The sequence below is a fragment of the Oncorhynchus clarkii genome, chromosome 33, assembly GCF_045791955.1.
Source record: "Oncorhynchus clarkii lewisi isolate Uvic-CL-2024 chromosome 33, UVic_Ocla_1.0, whole genome shotgun sequence".
In the NCBI taxonomy this organism is placed as follows: Eukaryota; Metazoa; Chordata; class Actinopteri; order Salmoniformes; family Salmonidae; genus Oncorhynchus; species Oncorhynchus clarkii.
Window position 1 is genome coordinate 37491733 of NC_092179.1, and position 19174 is coordinate 37510906.

Sequence of the window (19174 nt, forward strand, 5' to 3'; positions counted from 1 at the left end):
TGTTGGACACTCTGGTGGGGGGGGCAGGAAAGCATATTGTTGGACACAAACACACCTACGAAAACACCCCATTCTAGGTGTTGTCCAGAACGAAAAAAAAAAAGAACAAAACTTTCCAAGAAAACACACATTTGTAATAAAGCTCTTTCTTTCTGACCTCACGTTCCCTTCAAACAATGATTATACCACTATAGTAAACCCCAAGACATTCTCCAGTAATGCAGCGACAGCTGTTTGTTGGTGTTTGTTTTAAAGCACAAAGTTAAGGCACAACCAGGTCAATAACTGCTGCAGGGGGACAGGACTGCACCAGGTTCATTAAAACATTTTTTAATTTTATTTTTTTAAATGTGCATCATTTTGTACAACTTACAGCAAACCCCACTTTCAACTTCACACTGCACCCCCCTGCACCCCCCCCCGCCCTGCCCCCCCCCCCTGCACCCCCCCCCCCCCCAACAAAATATCCAAATAATCTTAATGGTGGCGATTCCTTTGATCTTGAAGCATTATGAATGTGTTGATAGTTTGACGACAACAATAAAATCCAGCTCACGTGCAAATCATTCAGGACTTTACAGTCTCCATTCAGACACAACAGGGCGGGGTGCATATCAAAACAAAATGGCACCCTATTCCCCTAAATAGTACACTACTTTGGGTTGAAAAGAGGGTGGCGTTTGGAACACGGGCCACGTGTAGCTTTGTACTCTAAAAACAATGTTTTAAATGATTGTGAATCAGCTTATTTCTGCATCAAACGTTAAAAACACTGGTTTTATTTCCGCGTTGCATCTGAAAAAACAACACACACAACGGGTTTTGCGTGTTCTCTCTCTGCATCATATCTGACACGACTATAATAATGATATTACATGAGGTCTGCGTTTAAATCAACAACAACGGCTGGATACAATTAAAGAACCACAGATAAACAAAACAAGTCTAAATGACTTTCAACATGGCAGGAGAAAAGTGTTCGTTCGCGTCCAAAAAATGAACCCTATTCCCTATGTAGTGCACTACTTTAGACCAGAACCCTATTCCCTATATAGTACACTACTATAGACCAGAGCCCTATATAGTACACTACTATAGACCAGAGCCCTATTCCTTATGTAGTACACTACTATAGACCAGAGCCCTATTCCCTATATAGTGCACTACTTTAGACCAGAGCCCTATTCCCTATATAGTGCACTACTTTAGACCAGAGCCATATTCCCCATATAGTGCACTACTATAGACCAGAGCCCTATTCCCTATATAGTACACTACTATAGACCAGGGCCCTATTCCCTATATAGTACACTACTATAGACCAGAGCCCTATTCCCTATATAGTGAACTACTATAGACCAGAGCCCTATTCCCTATATAGTGCACTACTTTAGACCAGAGCCCTATTCCCTATATAGTGCATTACTATAGACCAGAGCCCTATTCCCTATATAGTGCATTACTATAGACCAGAGCCCTATTCCCTATATAGTGCACTACTTTAGACCAGGGCCCTATAGGATTAGTGCACTTTATAGGGAATAAGGTGCCATTTTGGGGACACAGATGATTTCTCTCTCACAACAGTAGTAATAAAACAGGTTTGTATGAACGACCAATAAAGGGAATCTGGAGCTTCACATATGAAACCAGCTGAACTCTTCCTGTACACACAGGACCCATAGGGGTAGTACACACAGGACCCATAGGGGTAGTACACACAGGACCCATAGGGGTAGTACACACAGGACCCATAGGGGTAGTACACACATCCGACATGGCATCCTGATCACTTTGTAGTGCACTACTTTAGACCAGGGCCCCATAGGGGTAGTGCACTACTTTAGACCAGGGCTCATAGGGGTAGTGCACTACTTTAGACCAGGGCCCATATGGGTAGTGCACTACTTTAGACCAGGGACCCATAGGGTATTGCACTACTTTAGACCAGGGCTCATAGGGGTAGTGCACTACTTTAGACCAGGGCCCATAGGGGTAGTGCACTACTTTAGACCAGGGACCCATTGGGGTAGTGCACTACTTTAGACCAGGGCTGCTTGAGGGAGGAAATATACTTAAAATGGCCGCCAATATAGAGTTAAGACAGAAAACCAAAGAAGCCAAAAAATACAAAATGGACGACTGACTGATCGCCCACGTTATCAGCCCCCCCTCTTCTCTAAACTCCTTTCAATCGAAGACGTAGGCCCTGGGGGGGGGGGGGTTGCACCAACACCACCTGCCAAAATCACTGTCTCGCAACAAGTTATCCTCCCAATCTCTCACAAACGCTTCCACTTCTTGGACACAGAATCTGATGCAGTCGGTATGTTAAAAGAGTATTGTAGCTAGTAGGCAGGAGAAGAGAGAGAAGGGAAAAATAAAAGAGAGCTTATGTTTTCTTTTCTTTATTAATACAGATCATTCAAAAGGACGCCACCGCCACCAGCCCAGCCATTCAACATGTATTTCCAGCCGACAGCGAAGCCCCCACTCCCACCCTTCAGTCGGCCCCCACTCCCACCCTTCAGTCGGCCCCCACTCCCACCCTTCAGTCGGCTAGGTGTTTATTCGCCTGCCTTTCCTCCGCCGGCTCGACTAAAAACTAAAGGAAAGAAAATGGAAAAAAGGGATTCCATTCTCCAGGAAATAAACATCCAGATTATTGGTATAAATTCAAAAGCTTAAATAGACTACCTTTAACCTGCACATGCAGCAATTTCAACGTATAGCCCCCCCCAACTCAACTCCTCGAAAAATCATGGGGTCAGTCTCGTTAAAAAAAGGGGGATGGAGGGAGGAGAGGATGGGGAGACAAGAGAAAGAAGTGGGGGTTGTTTCTCTCTCATATATTTTTAAATATGCCATTAGAACGAAATGGAAGTTGTGTTTCCTTGTTTAAATCCATAAAGTTTGTAATACAAAAAAAAAAAAAATGTTTTAATAGTGTCGACGGGGAACCGGCGAATCACACATCTCCAGCTCAGACCACGCCCCCCTAGTCACACATCTCCAGCTCAGACCACGCCCCCCCCTAGTCTCCAATCTCTCAGCCCATTGGTTGTTCAAGTGGTCTTCCAAAGTTTTGTTTTCAAAACTCTGATTGGTCTTTACAACAAAAAACACAGCAGGACTGTCAGTCTAAAGCCTCCCACCACTCCTGTGGTCCAGACAGGTTGTGGACAACCAACAGTCAAGTCCCACTTAAGAGAAAACAAAGCCCTGTGAGTTGAGACGGTTCAACCCAGCCCTGTGAGTTGAGACGGTTCAACCCAGCCCTGTGAGTTGAGACAGACGGTTCAACCCAGCCCTGTGAGTCGAGACAGACGGTTCACCCAGCCCTGTGAGTCGAGACAGACGGTTCACCCAGCCTGTGAGTTGAGACGGTTCAACCCAGCCCTGTGAGACAGACGGTTCAAATCAGCCCTGTGAGTTGAGACAGACGGTTCAACCCAGCCCTGTGAGTCGAGACAGACGGTTCACCCAGCCTGTGAGTTGAGACGGTTCAACCCAGCCCTGTGAGTTGAGACAGATGGTTCAACCCAGCCCTGTGAGTTGAGACAGACGGTTCAACCCAGCCCTGTGAGTTGAGACAGACGGTTCAACCCAGCCCTGTGAGTTGAGACAGAAGGTTCAACCCAGCCCTGTGAGACAGACGGTTCAAATCAGCCCTGTGAGTTGAGACAGACGGTTCAACCCAGCCCTGTGAGTTGAGACAGACGGTTCAACCCAGCCCTGTGAGTTGAGACAGACGGTTCAACCCAGCCCTGTGAGTTGAGACAGACGGTTCAACCCAGCCCTGTGAGTTGAGACAGACGGTTCAACCCAGCCCTGTGAGTTGAGACAGACGGTTCAACCCAGCCCTGTGAGTCGAGACAGACGGTTCACCAAGCTGCCATCACCTCCAGTAGAGGCTTGTTAAGGGGAGCCTGAAGGAAGGGGGGCTTGTGTTGAGGTGAGACCGTTACACAGGGGTAAGAAGGGGCTGTCAGGGCTGGTGTGGTGGGGTTGAGGGAGAGAGGAGGCTGGGGTAATCTACCCCCCCCCCCCCCCCCCCTCAGGAGAAGCCTAGAGAGTCAGTGTTAGAGCTGCTGTCAGGGCTGGTGTGGTGGTATCTGTGGGGTTGAGGGAGGGAGAGAGGAGGCTGGGGTAATCTGCACCCCACCCCCCCAGGAGAAGCCTAGAGAGTTAGCGTCAGGGCTGGTGTGGTGGTATCTGTGGGGTTGAGGGAGAGGGGAGGCTGGGGTAATCTGCCCCCCCCCCCCTTCAAGAGAAGCCTAGAGAGTTCGTGTTAGAGCTGCTGTCAGGGCTGGTGTGGTGACGTAGTCTGGACATGGTGTTCATGTAGGTGTTTGAGGGCTTCAGGGAGGTGGTACAGCCCTGGGCCTGAGGGAAACGCTGGTGGTAACGGTCCAGACGCAGGTACTTCACCGTCACCAGCTTACCTGGGAGGGGGGGGGGGGGGGGGGGGGGGGCAGTAGGTAGGGAGGGGGGGGGGGGCAGTAGGTAGAGAGAGAGAGAGAGAGAGAGAGAGAGACGGTAGGTAGGGAGGGAGAGAGAGACGGTAGGTAGGGAGGGAGAGAGAGACGGTAGGTAGGGAGGGAGGATAGGGGGGAGAGAGACGGTAGGTAGGGAGGGAGAGAGAGACGGTAGGTAGGGAGGGAGGATAGGGGGGAGAGAGACGGTAGGTAGGGAGGGAGAGAGAGAGACGGTAGGTAGGTAGGGAGGGAGAGACGGTAGGTAGGGAGAGAGACGGTAGGGGGGGGCAGTAGGTAGGTAGGGAGGGAAACGGTAGGTCGGGAGGGAGAGAGAGACGGTAGGTACGGAGGGAGAGAGAGACGGTAGGTAGGGAGGGAGGAAAGGGGGAGAGGGGAGGGAGGAAAGGGGGAGAGAGACGGTAGGTAGGGAGGGAGACGGGAGGGGGGGGGCAGTAGGTAGGTAGGGAGAGAGACGGTAGGTAGGGAGGAAAGTTGGAGAGAGAGACGGTAGGTAGGGAGGGAGAGAGAGACGGTAGGTAGGGAGAGAGGATAGGGGGAGAGAGAGACGGTAGGTAGGGAGAGAGCGAGAGACAATGAAAACCAACCATGTGACTAAATCTATTAAATCCTTCCTATTTTATCCGGTATCAATGATCACAGCCCCACATGAATAGTAGTACAAAATGCTATTGGCTCAAAGTTAGCAAACAAGAGCTATTGGGCTTTGACCCAGGTGGTGAGATAAAATGGTCAACAATAAGTCAGCCAGCAGGCAACAACAAGGTTCATTAGAGGACGGAAGGACAACGAAGGACAAACAAAGACTAGTGTGTTGTGATTTTACCATCGAACCAGGAGCCATGTAGCGCCTTGAAGGCTTTCCCTGAGTGTTCTGCTGACAGACACTTCACATAGACACAGCCCTGGAGAGAGAGGAGAGAGAGGTTAACAAGCTCCTCTATCACAGGTTATAAACACAGCCACGTCAGTCTGTCTGTCGGGTGGCTCACTGCAATATTTAACCACGTGGCTGTTGGTTCCACCTGGTCACTGGATATATAACCACATGGCTGTTGGTTCCACCTGGATATATAACCGCGTGGCTGTTGGTTCTACCTGGTCACTGGATATATAACCACATGGCTGTTGGTTCCACCTGGATATATAACCGCGTGGCTGTTGGTTCTACCTGGTCACTGGATATATAACCGTGTGGCTGTTGGTTCCACCTGGTCAGTGGATATATAACCACATGGCTGTTGGTTCTACCTGGTCAGTGGATATATAACCAGATGGCTGTTGGTTCTACCTGGTCAGTGGATATATAACCAGATGGCTGTTGGTTCCACCTGATCACTGGATATATAACCGTGTGGCTGTTGGTTCCACCTGGAGTATATAACCACATGGCTGTTGGTTCTACCTGGATCACTGTTGATATATAACCACATGGCTGTTGGTTCTACATGGTCACTGGATATATAACCACGTGGCTGTTGGTTCCATGGTCACTGGATATATAACCACGTGGCTGTTGGTTCTATGGTCACTGGATATATAACCACGTGGCTGTTGGTTCCACCTGGTCAGTGGATATATGGCTGTTGGTTCCACCTGGTCACTGGATATATAACCACGTGGCTGTTGGTTCCACCTGGTCAGTGGATATATGGCTGTTGGTTCCACCTGGTCACTGGATATATAACCACGTGGCTGTTGGTTCCACCTGGTCAGTGGATATATAACCAGATGGCTGTTGGTTCTACCTGGTCAGTGGATATATAACCAGATGGCTGTTGGTTCCAGCTAGTCAGTGGATATATAACCAGATGGCTGTTGGTTCCACCTGGTCAGTGGATATATGGCTGTTGGTTCCACCTGGTCACTGGATATATAACCACGTGGCTGTTGGTTCCACCTGGTCAGTGGATATATGGCTGTTGGTTCCACCTGGTCACTGGATATATAACCACGTGGCTGTTGGTTCCACCTGGTCAGTGGATATATAACCAGATGGCTGTTGGTTCTACCTGGTCAGTGGATATATAACCAGATGGCTGTTGGTTCCACCTAGTCAGTGGATATATAACCAGATGGCTGTTGGTTCCACCTGGTCAGTGGATATATAACCAGATGGCTGTTGGTTCTTCCTGGTCAGTGGATATATAACCAGATGGCTGTTGGTTCTACCTGGTCAGTGGATATATAACCATGTGTTCCACCTGGTCAGTGGATATATAACCAGAAGGCTGTTGGTTCCACCTGGTCAGTGGATATATAACCAGATGGCTGTTGGTTCCACCTGGTCAGTGGATATATAACCACATGGCTGTTGGTTCTACCTGGTCAGTGGATATATAACCAGATGGCTGTTGGTTCTACCTGGTCAGTGGATATATAACCATATGGCTGTTGGTTCCACCTGATCACTGGATATATAACCGTGTGGCTGTTGGTTCCACCTGGTCAGTGGATATATAACCACATGGCTGTTGGTTCTACCTGGATATATAACCAGAAGGCTGTTGGTTCTACCTGGTCAGTGGATATATTACCAGATGGCTGTTGGTTCTACATGGTCACTGGATATATAACCACGTGGCTGTTGGTTCTACATGGTCACTGGATATATAACCACGTGGCTGTTGGTTCTACATGGTCACTGGATATATAACCACGTGGCTGTTGGTTCCACCTGGTCAGTGGATATATGGCTGTTGGTTCCACCTGGTCACTGGATATATAACCACGTGGCTGTTGGTTCCACCTGGTCAGTGGATATATGGCTGTTGGTTCCACCTGGACACTGGATATATAACCACGTGGCTGTTGGTTCCACCTGGTCAGTGGATATATAACCAGATGGCTGTTGGTTCTACCTGGTCAGTGGATATATAACCAGATGGCTGTTGGTTCCACCTGGTCAGTGGATATATAACCAGATGGCTGTTGGTTCCACCTAGTCAGTGGATATATAACCAGATGGCTGTTGGTTCCACCTGGTCAGTGGATATATGGCTGTTGGTTCCACCTGGTCACTGGATATATAACCACGTGGCTGTTGGTTCCACCTGGTCAGTGGATATATGGCTGTTGGTTCCACCTGGTCACTGGATATATAACCACGTGGCTGTTGGTTCCACCTGGTCAGTGGATATATAACCAGATGGCTGTTGGTTCTACCTGGTCAGTGGATATATAACCAGATGGCTGTTGGTTCCACCTAGTCAGTGGATATATAACCAGATGGCTGTTGGTTCCACCTGGTCAGTGGATATATAACCAGATGGCTGTTGGTTCTTCCTGGTCAGTGGATATATAACCAGATGGCTGTTGGTTCTACCTGGTCAGTGGATATATAACCATGTGTTCCACCTGGTCAGTGGATATATAACCAGAAGGCTGTTGGTTCCACCTGGTCAGTGGATATATAACCAGATGGCTGTTGGTTCCACCTGGTCAGTGGATATATAACCAGATGGCTGTTGGTTCTACCTGGTCAGTGGATATATAACCATGTGTTCCACCTGGTCAGTGGATATATAACCAGAAGGCTGTTGGTTCCACCTGGTCAGTGGATATATAACCAGATGGCTGTTGGTTCCACCTGGTCAGTGGATATATAACCACATGGCTGTTGGTTCCACCTGGTCAGTGGATATATAACCAGATGGCTGTTGGTTCCACCTGGTCAGTGGATATATAACCAGATGGCTGTTGGTTCCACCTGGTCAGTGGATATATAACCAGATGGCTGTTGGTTCTACCTGGTCAGTGGATATATAACCATGTGTTCCACCTGGTCAGTGGATATATAACCAGAAGGCTGTTGGTTCTACCTGGTCAGTGGATATATAACCAGATGGCTGTTGGTTCCACCTGGTCAGTGGATATATAACCAGACGGCTGTTGGTTCCACCTGGTCAGTGGATATATAACCAGTTGGCTGTTGGTTCCAGATGGCTGTTGGTTCCACCTGGTCAGATGGCTGGATATATAACCAGATGGCTGTTGGTTCCACCTGGTCAGTGGATATATAACCAGATGGCTGTTGGTTCCACCTGGTCAGTGGATATATAACCAGATGGCTGTTGGTTCCACCTGGTCAGTGATATATAACCACATGGCTGTTGGTTCCACCTGGTCAGTGGATATATAACCAGATGGCTGTTGGTTCCACCTGTTCAGTGGATATATAACCAGATGGCTGCTGGTTCCACCTGGTCAGTGGATATATAACCACATGGCTGTTGGTTCCACCTGGATATATAACCAGATGGCTGTTGGTTCCACCTGGTCAGTGGATATATAACCAGATGGCTGTTGGTTCCACCTGGTCAGTGGATATATAACCATATGGCTGTTAATGTGTTAAATCAAAAACGTTAAATTTGAAATTCTTCAAGTAAGGCACCCTTTGCCTTGATAACTGACAGCTTTGCACACTCGTGGCATTCTCTCAACCAGTTTTATGAGGCAGTCACCTGGAATGCATTTCAATTAACAGGTGTGCCTTGTTCTCTTAGTGCGTTTGAGCCAATCAGTTGTATTGTGATCAGGTAGGGGTTGGTATACAGAAGATAGCACCTATTTGGTAAAAGAATAGGGAACCACTTGGAACACAGCCATTGATTGATATAACAGCTGTGACAGACAGACACCTCTCTGGAGTTCTTGTCGAACACAGCCATTGGTTGATATAACAGCTGTGACAGACACTCACCTCTCTGGAGTTCTTGTCGAACACAGCCATTGGTTGATATAACAGCTGTGACAGACAGACACCTCTCTGGAGTTCTTGTCGAACACAGCCATTGGTTGATATAACAGCTGTGACAGACACTCACCTCTCTGGAGTTCTTGTCGACAGCGATGTGGACGATACCGTCGTTGTCACAACACTTCTCCAAGATGGCCTCGTGGATGGCCAGATGCCAGTTTTCACCAACCTCCCTGTTACACACACACGTAAAGGGGTCAGATGTCATCTAGAAGTCCGAACCCACCTCTAACCTGGTAGTCAACAACACACAGGTAGGATAGGACAGTACATGTGGCACATATGGGAAAACACTTGATACAATATATATCTGAGGGAGTCTGCCGACGTCCACATCTAAGAGAGAGTCTGCCGACGTCCACATCTAAGAGAGTCTGCCGACGTCCACATCTAAGAGAGTCTGCCGACGTCCACATCTAAGAGAGTCTGCCAACGTCAACGTCTAGGTCTAAGAGAGAGTCTGCCAACGTCCACATCTAAGAGAGAGTCTGTCAACGTCCACATCTAAGAGTCTGCCGACGTCCACATCTAAGAGAGTCTGCCGACGTCCACATCTAAGAGAGTCTGCCAACGTCAACATCTAAGAGAGAGTCTGCCGACGTCAACGTCTAAGAGAGAGTCTGCCGACGTCCACATCTAAGAGAGTCTGCCGACGTCCACATCTAAGAGAGTCTGCCGACGTCCACATCTAAGAGAGTCTGCCAACGTCCACGTCCAGGTCTAAGAGAGAGTCTGCCAACGTCCACATCTAAGAGAGAGTCTGCCGACGTCCACATCTAAGAGAGAGTCTGCCAACGTCCACATCTAAGAGTCTGCCAACGTCCACATCTAAGAGAGAGTCTGCCGACGTCCACATCTAAGAGAGTCTGCCAACGTCAACGTCTAGGTCTAAGAGAGAGTCTGCCAACGTCCACATCTAAGAGAGAGTCTGCCAACGTCCACATCTAAGAGAGAGTCTGCCGACGTCCACATCTAAGAGAGTCTGCCAACGTCAACGTCTAGGTCTAAGAGAGAGTCTGCCAACGTCCACATCTAAGAGAGAGTCTGCCGACGTCCACATCTAAGAGAGAGTCTGCCAACGTCCACATCTAAGAGAGAGTCTGCCAACGTCCACATCTAAGAGAGAGTCTGCCAACGTCCACATCTAAGAGAGAGTCTGCCAACGTCCACATCTAAGAGAGTCTGCCAACGTCAACATCTAAGAGAGAGTCTGCCAACGTCAACATCTAAGAGAGAGTCTGCCGACGTCCACATCTAAGAGAGAGTCTGCCAACGTCCACATCTAAGAGAGAGTCTGCCGACGTCCACATCTAAGAGAGTCTGCCAACGTCCACATCTAAGAGAGAGTCTGCCAACGTCCACATCTAAGAGAGAGTCTGCCGATACCGACATGCAAAGAGAGCGTTTTTAGTCCCCTGACAAGTCCTTGCTCATCCCGAACCCCGACAGAACCTTAAAGACTGATGGTGAACACATTGACTTAGTAACACCCTCTGGTACTCACATGACTGGATCAAACATGTTTCTGATCTTCAGACACGGCGTTAAACTGTTGGGAGGAGAGTTCCTCCTGTCCAGAGGGAACGCTGAGAGAAGAGAGACAGACAGGAAAGAGACGTTCCATAGAGAAAAAGACAGGAAATGTGTTAGATGGACAAGAGACGGACAAGAGACGCTAGATGGACAGTATAACAGCAGGGAAGAAACATTTTCTTATTTCTGACATAAAACTACACGACCAAAAAAGTACGTGGACACCTGCTCATCGAACATCACATTTTATAACCCTGGGTATTAATAGGGAGTTGGTAGTGCCCTACGTAGGGAACAGGGTGCCATTTGGGAGCACACTAGGAATGGGGGGACGGGTTAGTTACCTTTGCCCTGCCAGACTTTGGAGGGGACGAGTGAGATCTGGTCGCAGCTCAGAGAGGGCTGGAGCCACCTCCACACCAGGAAGTCGGCTCCGCCAATCCGCTGAGACTCTGTCCTGATACGGCTCTCATTGGCTGAGAGGAAGGTCACAGCCCGGTCCCAGACCTTCTTCAGCTTCTTTCTGGAATGGTAGAATAGAAATGAACAGTCATTATGACTAGTTTGTCTCTAAATGGTAGAATGGAAACTAACATAGCTGGTCTCTAAATGGTAGAACAAACATAGCTTGTCTCTAAATGGTAGAATGGAAACAAACATAGCTGGTCTCTCTGACATGATAGGAAAACCCAGTTAAACTGAACAAGATGTGATTTTTTTCCCTGAAACGTTGCTCCTCGGGGGACTAAACAACAGAATCTGCCCTAAACACAACAAAGTAGTTTAGTTTAAGAAGCCGTGGCGGCAGGGTAGCCTAGTGGTTAGAGCGTTGGTGGTTAGAGCGTTGGTGGTTAGAGCGTTAGTGGTTAGAGCGTTGGTGTTTAGAGCGTTGGACTCGTAACCGAAAGGTTGCAGGATCAAACCCCCGAGCTGACAAGGTACAAATCTGTCGTTCTGCCCCTGAACAGGCAGTTAACCCACTGTTCCTAGGCTGTCATTGAAAATAAGAATTTGTTCTTAACTGACTTGCCTAGTTAAATAAAGGTTAAAAAAAATAAATTAAAACATTTTTAAAAGTCTGAATTTGTTTAAATGACCACAGCTTCTTAATAAAGCCCATGAGGTCCATACAGTTTAAATGACCACAGCTTCTTAATAAAGCCCATGAGGTCCATACAGTTTAGAGGCTTCAAGAAGCCATGTCCATTCCTGTAACCACTTAGCTAATAGACACAAAATCTGGAAACTTTTTTGCCTGATTCCATTTTTTATTTTTTTTCCCCCAAATTCCATTTGCTCCGTTTAGTTTTTCCAGTTTTTCCCCAGTGGTCTAAGATCACACTTTTTATTTATAGAAAAACAACAATATTGGATGTTAAGTCCAAAACAGTGCTTAAAAATCATATCAGGAGTCCATTTTTGAAGTCTGAGAAAGGTAGATTATTTTGGCGTAGTTACCCTTTAACTCACCTGTGAACCAGCCAGAGAACATCGTTTGGTCAGCGATGTTTCTGTAGAGCTCATGTGATGGCAGAGTTTGCAAAAACAAAATGGCCACCGGACTGATGCTAATAAATGCTGATATAATTCTGCCAGGAAGGTAAGAGTTCCACTTTGTAGTTCACATTTAATTGAGAAGGTTTTGTTTGTGAAAGCCTTTCCATCTACCAGAAGACTGTTGTCAGCATCGTCGCTAGCAGCTACACTTAGTGGTAGACAAACGCGCACACAGACAGGGGCATTCCTGTGCCGTTGCCTCAAAATACAAAAAATATAATAATAATAAAATCACGGTTACACGCACACAATATAATTATTGTGCATAGTCAGGTTAATATAATAGTGTGAAACGTTTTACATGCTTTGCGAGAAGGACGATTTCCCTAATAATCCCGTTTCCATGGACACATCTGAACATCAGGCTTCCTTGATGGGAACTTAAAAAATAAACGTGGAAACCAATCAGAATTGCCGTTCTACCGCAGCGACCGTGTTATTTTTCGGGGGAAGACGATCGTACTTCGGACATACAAAGTCGGTCTGTGAAACCCACTTCTGAGATGCACACGTTCAGTCGTTCCTTAACTCACTCCACTCCGCTCATAAGAGCGAGGCTTGTCGTCGTAAACGCTGCTGACACAGATCAAATTCACCGCTGGAAAGCAGATTAAAATGTCCCAAATCATTTGAAAGATTGCTCAGAAAACCGGTAGGTAATTTTTTTTTTGTTCAAAATCGGTGTAGGCTTACAGATAAGATCAAAACTTATCCTACGCCGATTACTATGAGCAGAGTTCGGTGTTTACATCACTGTTGCCACACTCGGTCTACTGCCGTAAAAATCTAGTTTAATATCGAATTATTAGTGTGCACATAAACGTACTCATTGACGCATTTTGTTCACGTCTTATGGTGAACTTGGGCAAATGTATGCATTTTCTACTGAGATCGATACATTTAGTTGATTCCCTAATAAGGTCAGGTTGATTCCCTACTGAGATCGATACATTTAGTTGATTCCCTACTGAGAACGATACATTTAGTTGATTCCCTACTGAGATCAATACATTTAGTTGATTCCCTACTGAGATCAATACATTTAGTTGATTCCCTACTGAGATCAATACATTTAGTTGATTCCCTACTGAGAACGATACATTTAGTTGATTCCCTACTGAGTTACATACATTTAGTTGATTCCCTACTAAAGTTCAATAGATTGTTGAATATTGTTGAATTCAATTTTAATGTCTGGATTCCAACTTCTCCACAACGCAGATTTTATATGGCCCTAGTGCTGGAACTGACCTGGGGTTGGACCAGGGAGTCTCTGACGTGAGGGATGGGCAGGTAGGAGGTTAGTACTGACCTGTCCTGGGGTTGGACCAGGGAGTCTCTGACGTGAGGGATGGGCAGGTAGGAGGTTAGTACTCACCTGTCCTGGGGCTGGACCAGGAAGTCTCTAACGTGAGGGATGGGCAGGTAGGTTAGTACTCACCTGTCCTGGGGTTGGACCAGGAAGTCTCTGACGTGAGGGATGGGCAGGTAGGAGGTTAGTACTGACCTGTCCTGGGGTTGGACCAGGGAGTCTCTGACGTGAGGGATAGGCAGGTAGGAGGTTAGTACTGACCTGTCCTGGGGCTGGACCAGGAAGTCTCTAACGTGAGGGATGGGCAGGTAGGAGGTTAGTACTGACCTGTCCTGGGGTTGGACCAGGGAGTCTCTGACGTGAGGGATGGGCAGGTAGGAGGTTAGTACTCACCTGTCCTGGGGCTGGACCAGGAAGTCTCTAACGTGAGGGATGGGCAGGTAGGTTAGTACTCACCTGTCCTGGGGTTGGACCAGGAAGTCTCTGACGTGAGGGATGGGCAGGTAGGAGGTTAGTACTGACCTGTCCCTGGGGTTGGACCAGGGAGTCTCTGACGTGAGGGATGGGCAGGTAGGAGGTTAGTACTCACCTGTCCTGGGGTTGGACCAGGGAATCTCTGACGTGAGGGATGGGCAGGTAGGAGGTTAGTACTGACCTGTCCTGGGGCTGAACCAGGGAGTCTCTGACGTGAGGAATGGGCAGGTAGGAGGTTAGTATTGACCTGTCCTGGGGTTGGACCAGGGAGTCTCTGACGTGAGGGATGGGCAGGTAGGTTAGTACTGACCTGTCCTGGGGTTGAACCAGGGAGTCTCTGACGTGAGGAATGGGCAGGTAGGAGGTTAGTATTGACCTGTCCTGGGGTTGGACCAGGGAGTCTCTGACGTGAGGGATGGGCAGGTAGGTTAGTACTCACCTGTCCTGGGGTTGGACCAGGGAGTCTCTGACGTGAGGGATGGGCAGGTAGGTTAGTACTCACCTGTCCTGGGGTTGGACCAGGGAGTCTCTGACGTGAGGGATAGGCAGGTAGGAGGTTCGTACTGACCTGTCCTGGGGATGGACCAGGGAGTCTCTGACGTGAGGGATAGGCAGGTAGGAGGTTAGTACTGACCTGTCCTGGGGCTGAACCAGGGAATCTCTGACGTGAGGGATGGGCAGGTAGGGCTGGAGGTCATTGTTCTCCTGACACGATGCGTTGTGGATCCTCAGAACACCTATGATTCTCTCCACCATGTCATACATCTGCCTGGTCTCATCTTCCTCTCTCCTCCAACGATACTTCATGTAGTAGAATACAGCCCACACCAGACCAATCACTAGAGAGAGAGAGAGAGGAGGTTAGATTAGATACTTCATATAGTAGAATACAGCCCACACCAGACCAATCACTAGAGAGAGAAGATTAGATTAGATACTTCATATAGTAGAATACACCTCACACCAGACCAATCACTAGAGAGAGAGAGAGAGGTTAGATTAGATACTTCATATAGTAGAATACACCTCACACCAGACCAATCACTAGAGAGAGAAGGTTAGATTAGATACTTCATATAGTAGAATACAGCCCACACCAGACCAATCACTAGAGAGAGAGAGAGGTTAGATTAGATACTTCATGTAGTAGAATACAGCCCACACCAGACCAATCACTAGAGAGAGAGAGAAGGTTAGATTAGATACTTCATATAGTAGAATACACCTCACACCAGACCAATCACTAGAGAGAGAGAGAGAGAAAGAGAGAGAGAGAGGTTAGATTAGATACTTCATATAGTAGAATACACCCCACACCAGACCAATCACTAGAGAGAGAGAAGGTTAGATTAGATACTTCATATAGTAGAATACACCTCACACCAGACCAATCACTAGAGAGAGAAGGTTAGATTAGATACTTCATATAGTAGAATACACCTCACACCAGACCAATCACTAGAGAGAGAGAGAGGTTAGATTAGATACTTCATGTAGTAGAATACAGCCCACACCAGACCAATCACTAGAGAGAGAGGTTAGATTAGATACTTCATATAGTAGAATACACCCCACACCAGACCAATCACTAGAGAGAGAGAGAAGGTTAGATTAGATACTTCATATAGTAGAATACACCTCACACCAGACCAATCACTAGAGAGAGAGAGAGAGAGATAGAGAGAGGTTAGATTAGATACTTCATATAGTAGAATACACCCCACACCAGACCAATCACTAGAGAGAGAGAAGGTTAGATTAGATACTTCATATAGTAGAATACACCTCACACCAGACCAATCACTAGAGAGAGAGAGAGAGAGAGAGAGAGATAGGTTAGATTAGATACTTCATATAGTAGAATACACCCCACACCAGACCAATCACTAGAGAGAGAGAGAGAGAGAGAGAGAGGTTAGATTAGATACTTCATATAGTAGAATACACCTCACACCAGACCAATCACTAGAGAGAGAGAGAGGTTAGATTAGATACTTCATATAGTAGAATACACCTCACACCAGACCAATCACTAGAGAGAGAGAGAGAGAGAGGTTAGATTAGATACTTCATATAGTAAAATACACCTCACACCAGACCAATCACTAGAGAGAGAGAGGTTAGATTAGATACTTCATATAGTAGAATACAGCCCACACCAGACCAATCACTAGAGAGAGAGAGAGAGGTTAGATTAGATACCTCATATAGTAAAATACACCTCACACCAGACCAATCACTAGAGAGAGAGAGGTTAGATTAGATACTTCATATAGTAGAATACACCTCACACAGGAGGCCTGTTAGGACGAGCAGCACCCTGTGGATGACTGTAAAGAGGAGGAGGCCTGTTAGGACGAGCAGCACCCTGTGGATGACTGTAAAGAGGAGGAGGCCTGTTAGGATGAGCAGCACCCTGTGGATGACTGTAAAGAGGAGATAAGACATGTCTAACCTGTTAGGATGAGCAGCACCCTGTGGATGACTGTAAAGAGGAGAGAAGACATGTCTAACCTGTTAGGATGAGCAGCACCCTGTGGATGACTGTAAAGAGGAGAGAAGACATGTCTAACCTGTTAGGATGAGCAGCACCCTGTGGATGACTGTAAAGAGGAGAGAAGACATGTCTAACCTGTTAGGATGAGCAGCACCCTGTGGATGACTGTAAAGAGGAGAGAAGACATGTCTAACCTGTTAGGATGAGCAGCACCCTGTGGATGACTGTAAAGAGGAGAGAAGACATGTCTAACCTGTTAGGATGAGCAGCACCCTGTGGATGACTGTAAAGAGGAGAGAAGAGATGTCTAACCTGTTAGGATGAGCAGCACCCTGTGGATGACTGTAAAGAGGAGAGAAGACATGTCTAACCTGTTAGGATGAGCAGCACACTGTGGATGACTGTAAAGAGGAGAGAAGACATGCCTCACCTGTTAGGATGAGCAGCACCCTGTGGATGACTGTAAAGAGGAGGAGAGAAGACATGCCTCACCTGTTAGGATGAGCAGCACCCTGTGGATGACAGTGAAAAAGGCTCTTCTGAAGCGGCAGGAGAAGGACATCTTGGGGTGGGTCGACTCCAGACGAGCCACCTCACTCACATCCGCTACTGCCTCCTCTGGGTTATCCCCGATCAGCCTGGGAGAGGAGGGGGAGGAGAGGGAGAGAAGGAGTGAGGGGGAGGAGGGAGAGGGAGAGAAGGAGTGAGGGAGAGGAGGGGGAGAAAGGAGGAAGAGAGGAGTGAGGGGGAGGAGGGCGAGAGAAGAGGAGGGAGAGAAGGAGTGAGGGAGAGGAGGGAGAGAAGGAGTGAGGGAGAGGAGGGAGAGGGGGAGAGAAGAGAGGAGGGAGAGAAGGAGTGAGGGAGAGAAGGAGTGAGGGGGAGAAGGAGTGAGAGAGAAGAGAGGAGGGAGAGAGAAGAGAGGAGGGGGAGAAGAGAGAGGAGGGGGAGAAGAGAGAGAGGAGGGGGAGAACAGAGGGGGAGAGAAGAGAGGAGGGGGAGGGAGAGAGAAGGGGGGGGAGGGAGAGAGAAGGGGGAGGGAAAGAGAAGAGAGGAGGGAGAGAGAAGAGAGGAGGGGGAGGAGGGAGGAGGGGGAGAGAAGGAGTGAGGGGGAGGAGGGAGAAAAAGAGTGAGGGGGAGGAGGTAGAGAGAGAAGGGGGAGAGAAGAGAGGAGGGGAGCGAAAGGAAGGGGGAGGAGGGAGAGGAGGATGTTCCATTAGTATGAGAATACATCATAGGGGTTGATAACAGGGTTAGGCACCAAACACAAGAACACAGACAAACAGGGAGGGACCACCCAAACAGGGAGGGACCACCCAAACAGGGAGGGGCCACCCAAACAGGGAGGGGCCACCCAAACAGGGAGGGGCCACCCAAACAGGGAGGGGCCACCCAAACAGGGAGGGACCACCCAAACAGGGAGGGACCACCCAAACAGGGAGGGACCACCCAAACAGGGAGGGACCACTCAAACAGGGAGGGGCCACCCAAACAGGGAGGGACCACCCAATCAGGGAGGGACCACTCAAACAGGGAGGGACCACCCAAACAGGGAGGGACCACCCAAACAGGGAGGGACCACCCAAACAGGGAGGGACCACGTGTCCGATATGAAATGCCCGTTTCTGTTTCCTGACGCGTGTCCTAATGCCCACGACCCGATATGCTCTCCTCTTCAGAGAATCTTAGAAGAGAAACCATATTTACCGTATGCCAACGTCCTCCCCTGTCCGTATGATCCACTCCAGAGCGAGGAGAACCCAGTGACGGTACTGTTCATTCTGCTGCAGGAGATAGTCAGAGGCTTCCTTCAGAGACAGACTCCTGTTGGCCTGCTGCTGCTCCGGGGCGGTACAGTCATGTTGGCCTGATGGGGACAACATTAACGTGAGCTGCAGATAAACCACTTATTATTAGAAGGGCGGAGACAGACAGACAGACAGATGGGGGGGCGGAGACAGACAGGCAGATGGGCGGGAGGAGACAGACACGCAGACGGGAGGAGACAGACAGGCAGACGGGCGGGAGGAGACAGACAGACAGGCAGACGGACGGGAGGAGACAGACAGACAGGCAGACGGGCGGGAGGAGACAGACAGACAGGCAGACGGGCGGGAGAAGACAGACAGGCAGACGGGCGGGCGGAGACAGACAGACAGGCAGACAGACACCTCATTTCAACAGTAATCCACTGAGGTAAGATTTCAAACTATCCTTGAGCAGTTTGTGTCATTACAGCTACAACAAATGTGTTTGTCATCAGACAACACCCACTGAGTGGACCAAACATTAAGAACACCTTCCTAATATGGAGTTAAACCCCACCCACTTTTCCCTCAGAACAGCCTCAATTCGTCAGGGACTCTACAAGGTGTTGAAAGCGTTCCACAGGGATGCTGGCCCATGTTGACTCCAATGATTCTCATATTTGCTTCTCGAGGCGGAAGGTAGCCTAGCGGTTAGAGGCAGGTGGCCTAGCGGTTAGAGGCAGGTGGCCTAGGGGTTAGAGGCAGGTAGCCTAGTGGTTAGAGGCAGGTGGCCTAGGG

The 19174-nt window shown here is 48.4% G+C and overlaps 1 protein-coding gene across 1 annotated transcript; it reads right to left on the bottom strand.

The window, feature by feature from the left end:
• Positions 1-3824: 3824 nt before the first annotated feature.
• LOC139393298 (inner nuclear membrane protein Man1-like) lies at positions 3825-18545 on the bottom strand. The gene is made up of 8 exons (XM_071141822.1): positions 18336-18545; positions 17124-17269; positions 14769-14973; positions 11136-11314; positions 10763-10844; positions 9326-9431; positions 5323-5401; positions 3825-4445 (listed from the first exon to the last, which is right to left on the bottom strand). Exons 1-8 carry the CDS (start codon positions 18509-18511, stop codon positions 4267-4269), a joined length of 1152 nt encoding a protein of 383 aa, XP_070997923.1. The 5' UTR covers positions 18512-18545; the 3' UTR covers positions 3825-4266.
• Positions 18546-19174: the final 629 nt, after the last annotated feature.

Coding starts and splice junctions, on each gene's coding strand:
- LOC139393298 (XM_071141822.1), bottom strand. CDS start 18,511: ATGTTGTCCCCATCAGGCCAACATGACTGTACCGCCCCGGAGCAGCAG. Junction 17,270..18,335: donor GGGGAGGACGTTGGCATACG/GTAAATATGGTT, acceptor CTCCTCTCCCAG/GCTGATCGGGGATAACCCAG. Junction 11,315..14,768: donor CTGGTTCAGCCCCAGGACAG/GTCAGTACTAAC, acceptor CTACCATTCCAG/AAAGAAGCTGAAGAAGGTCT.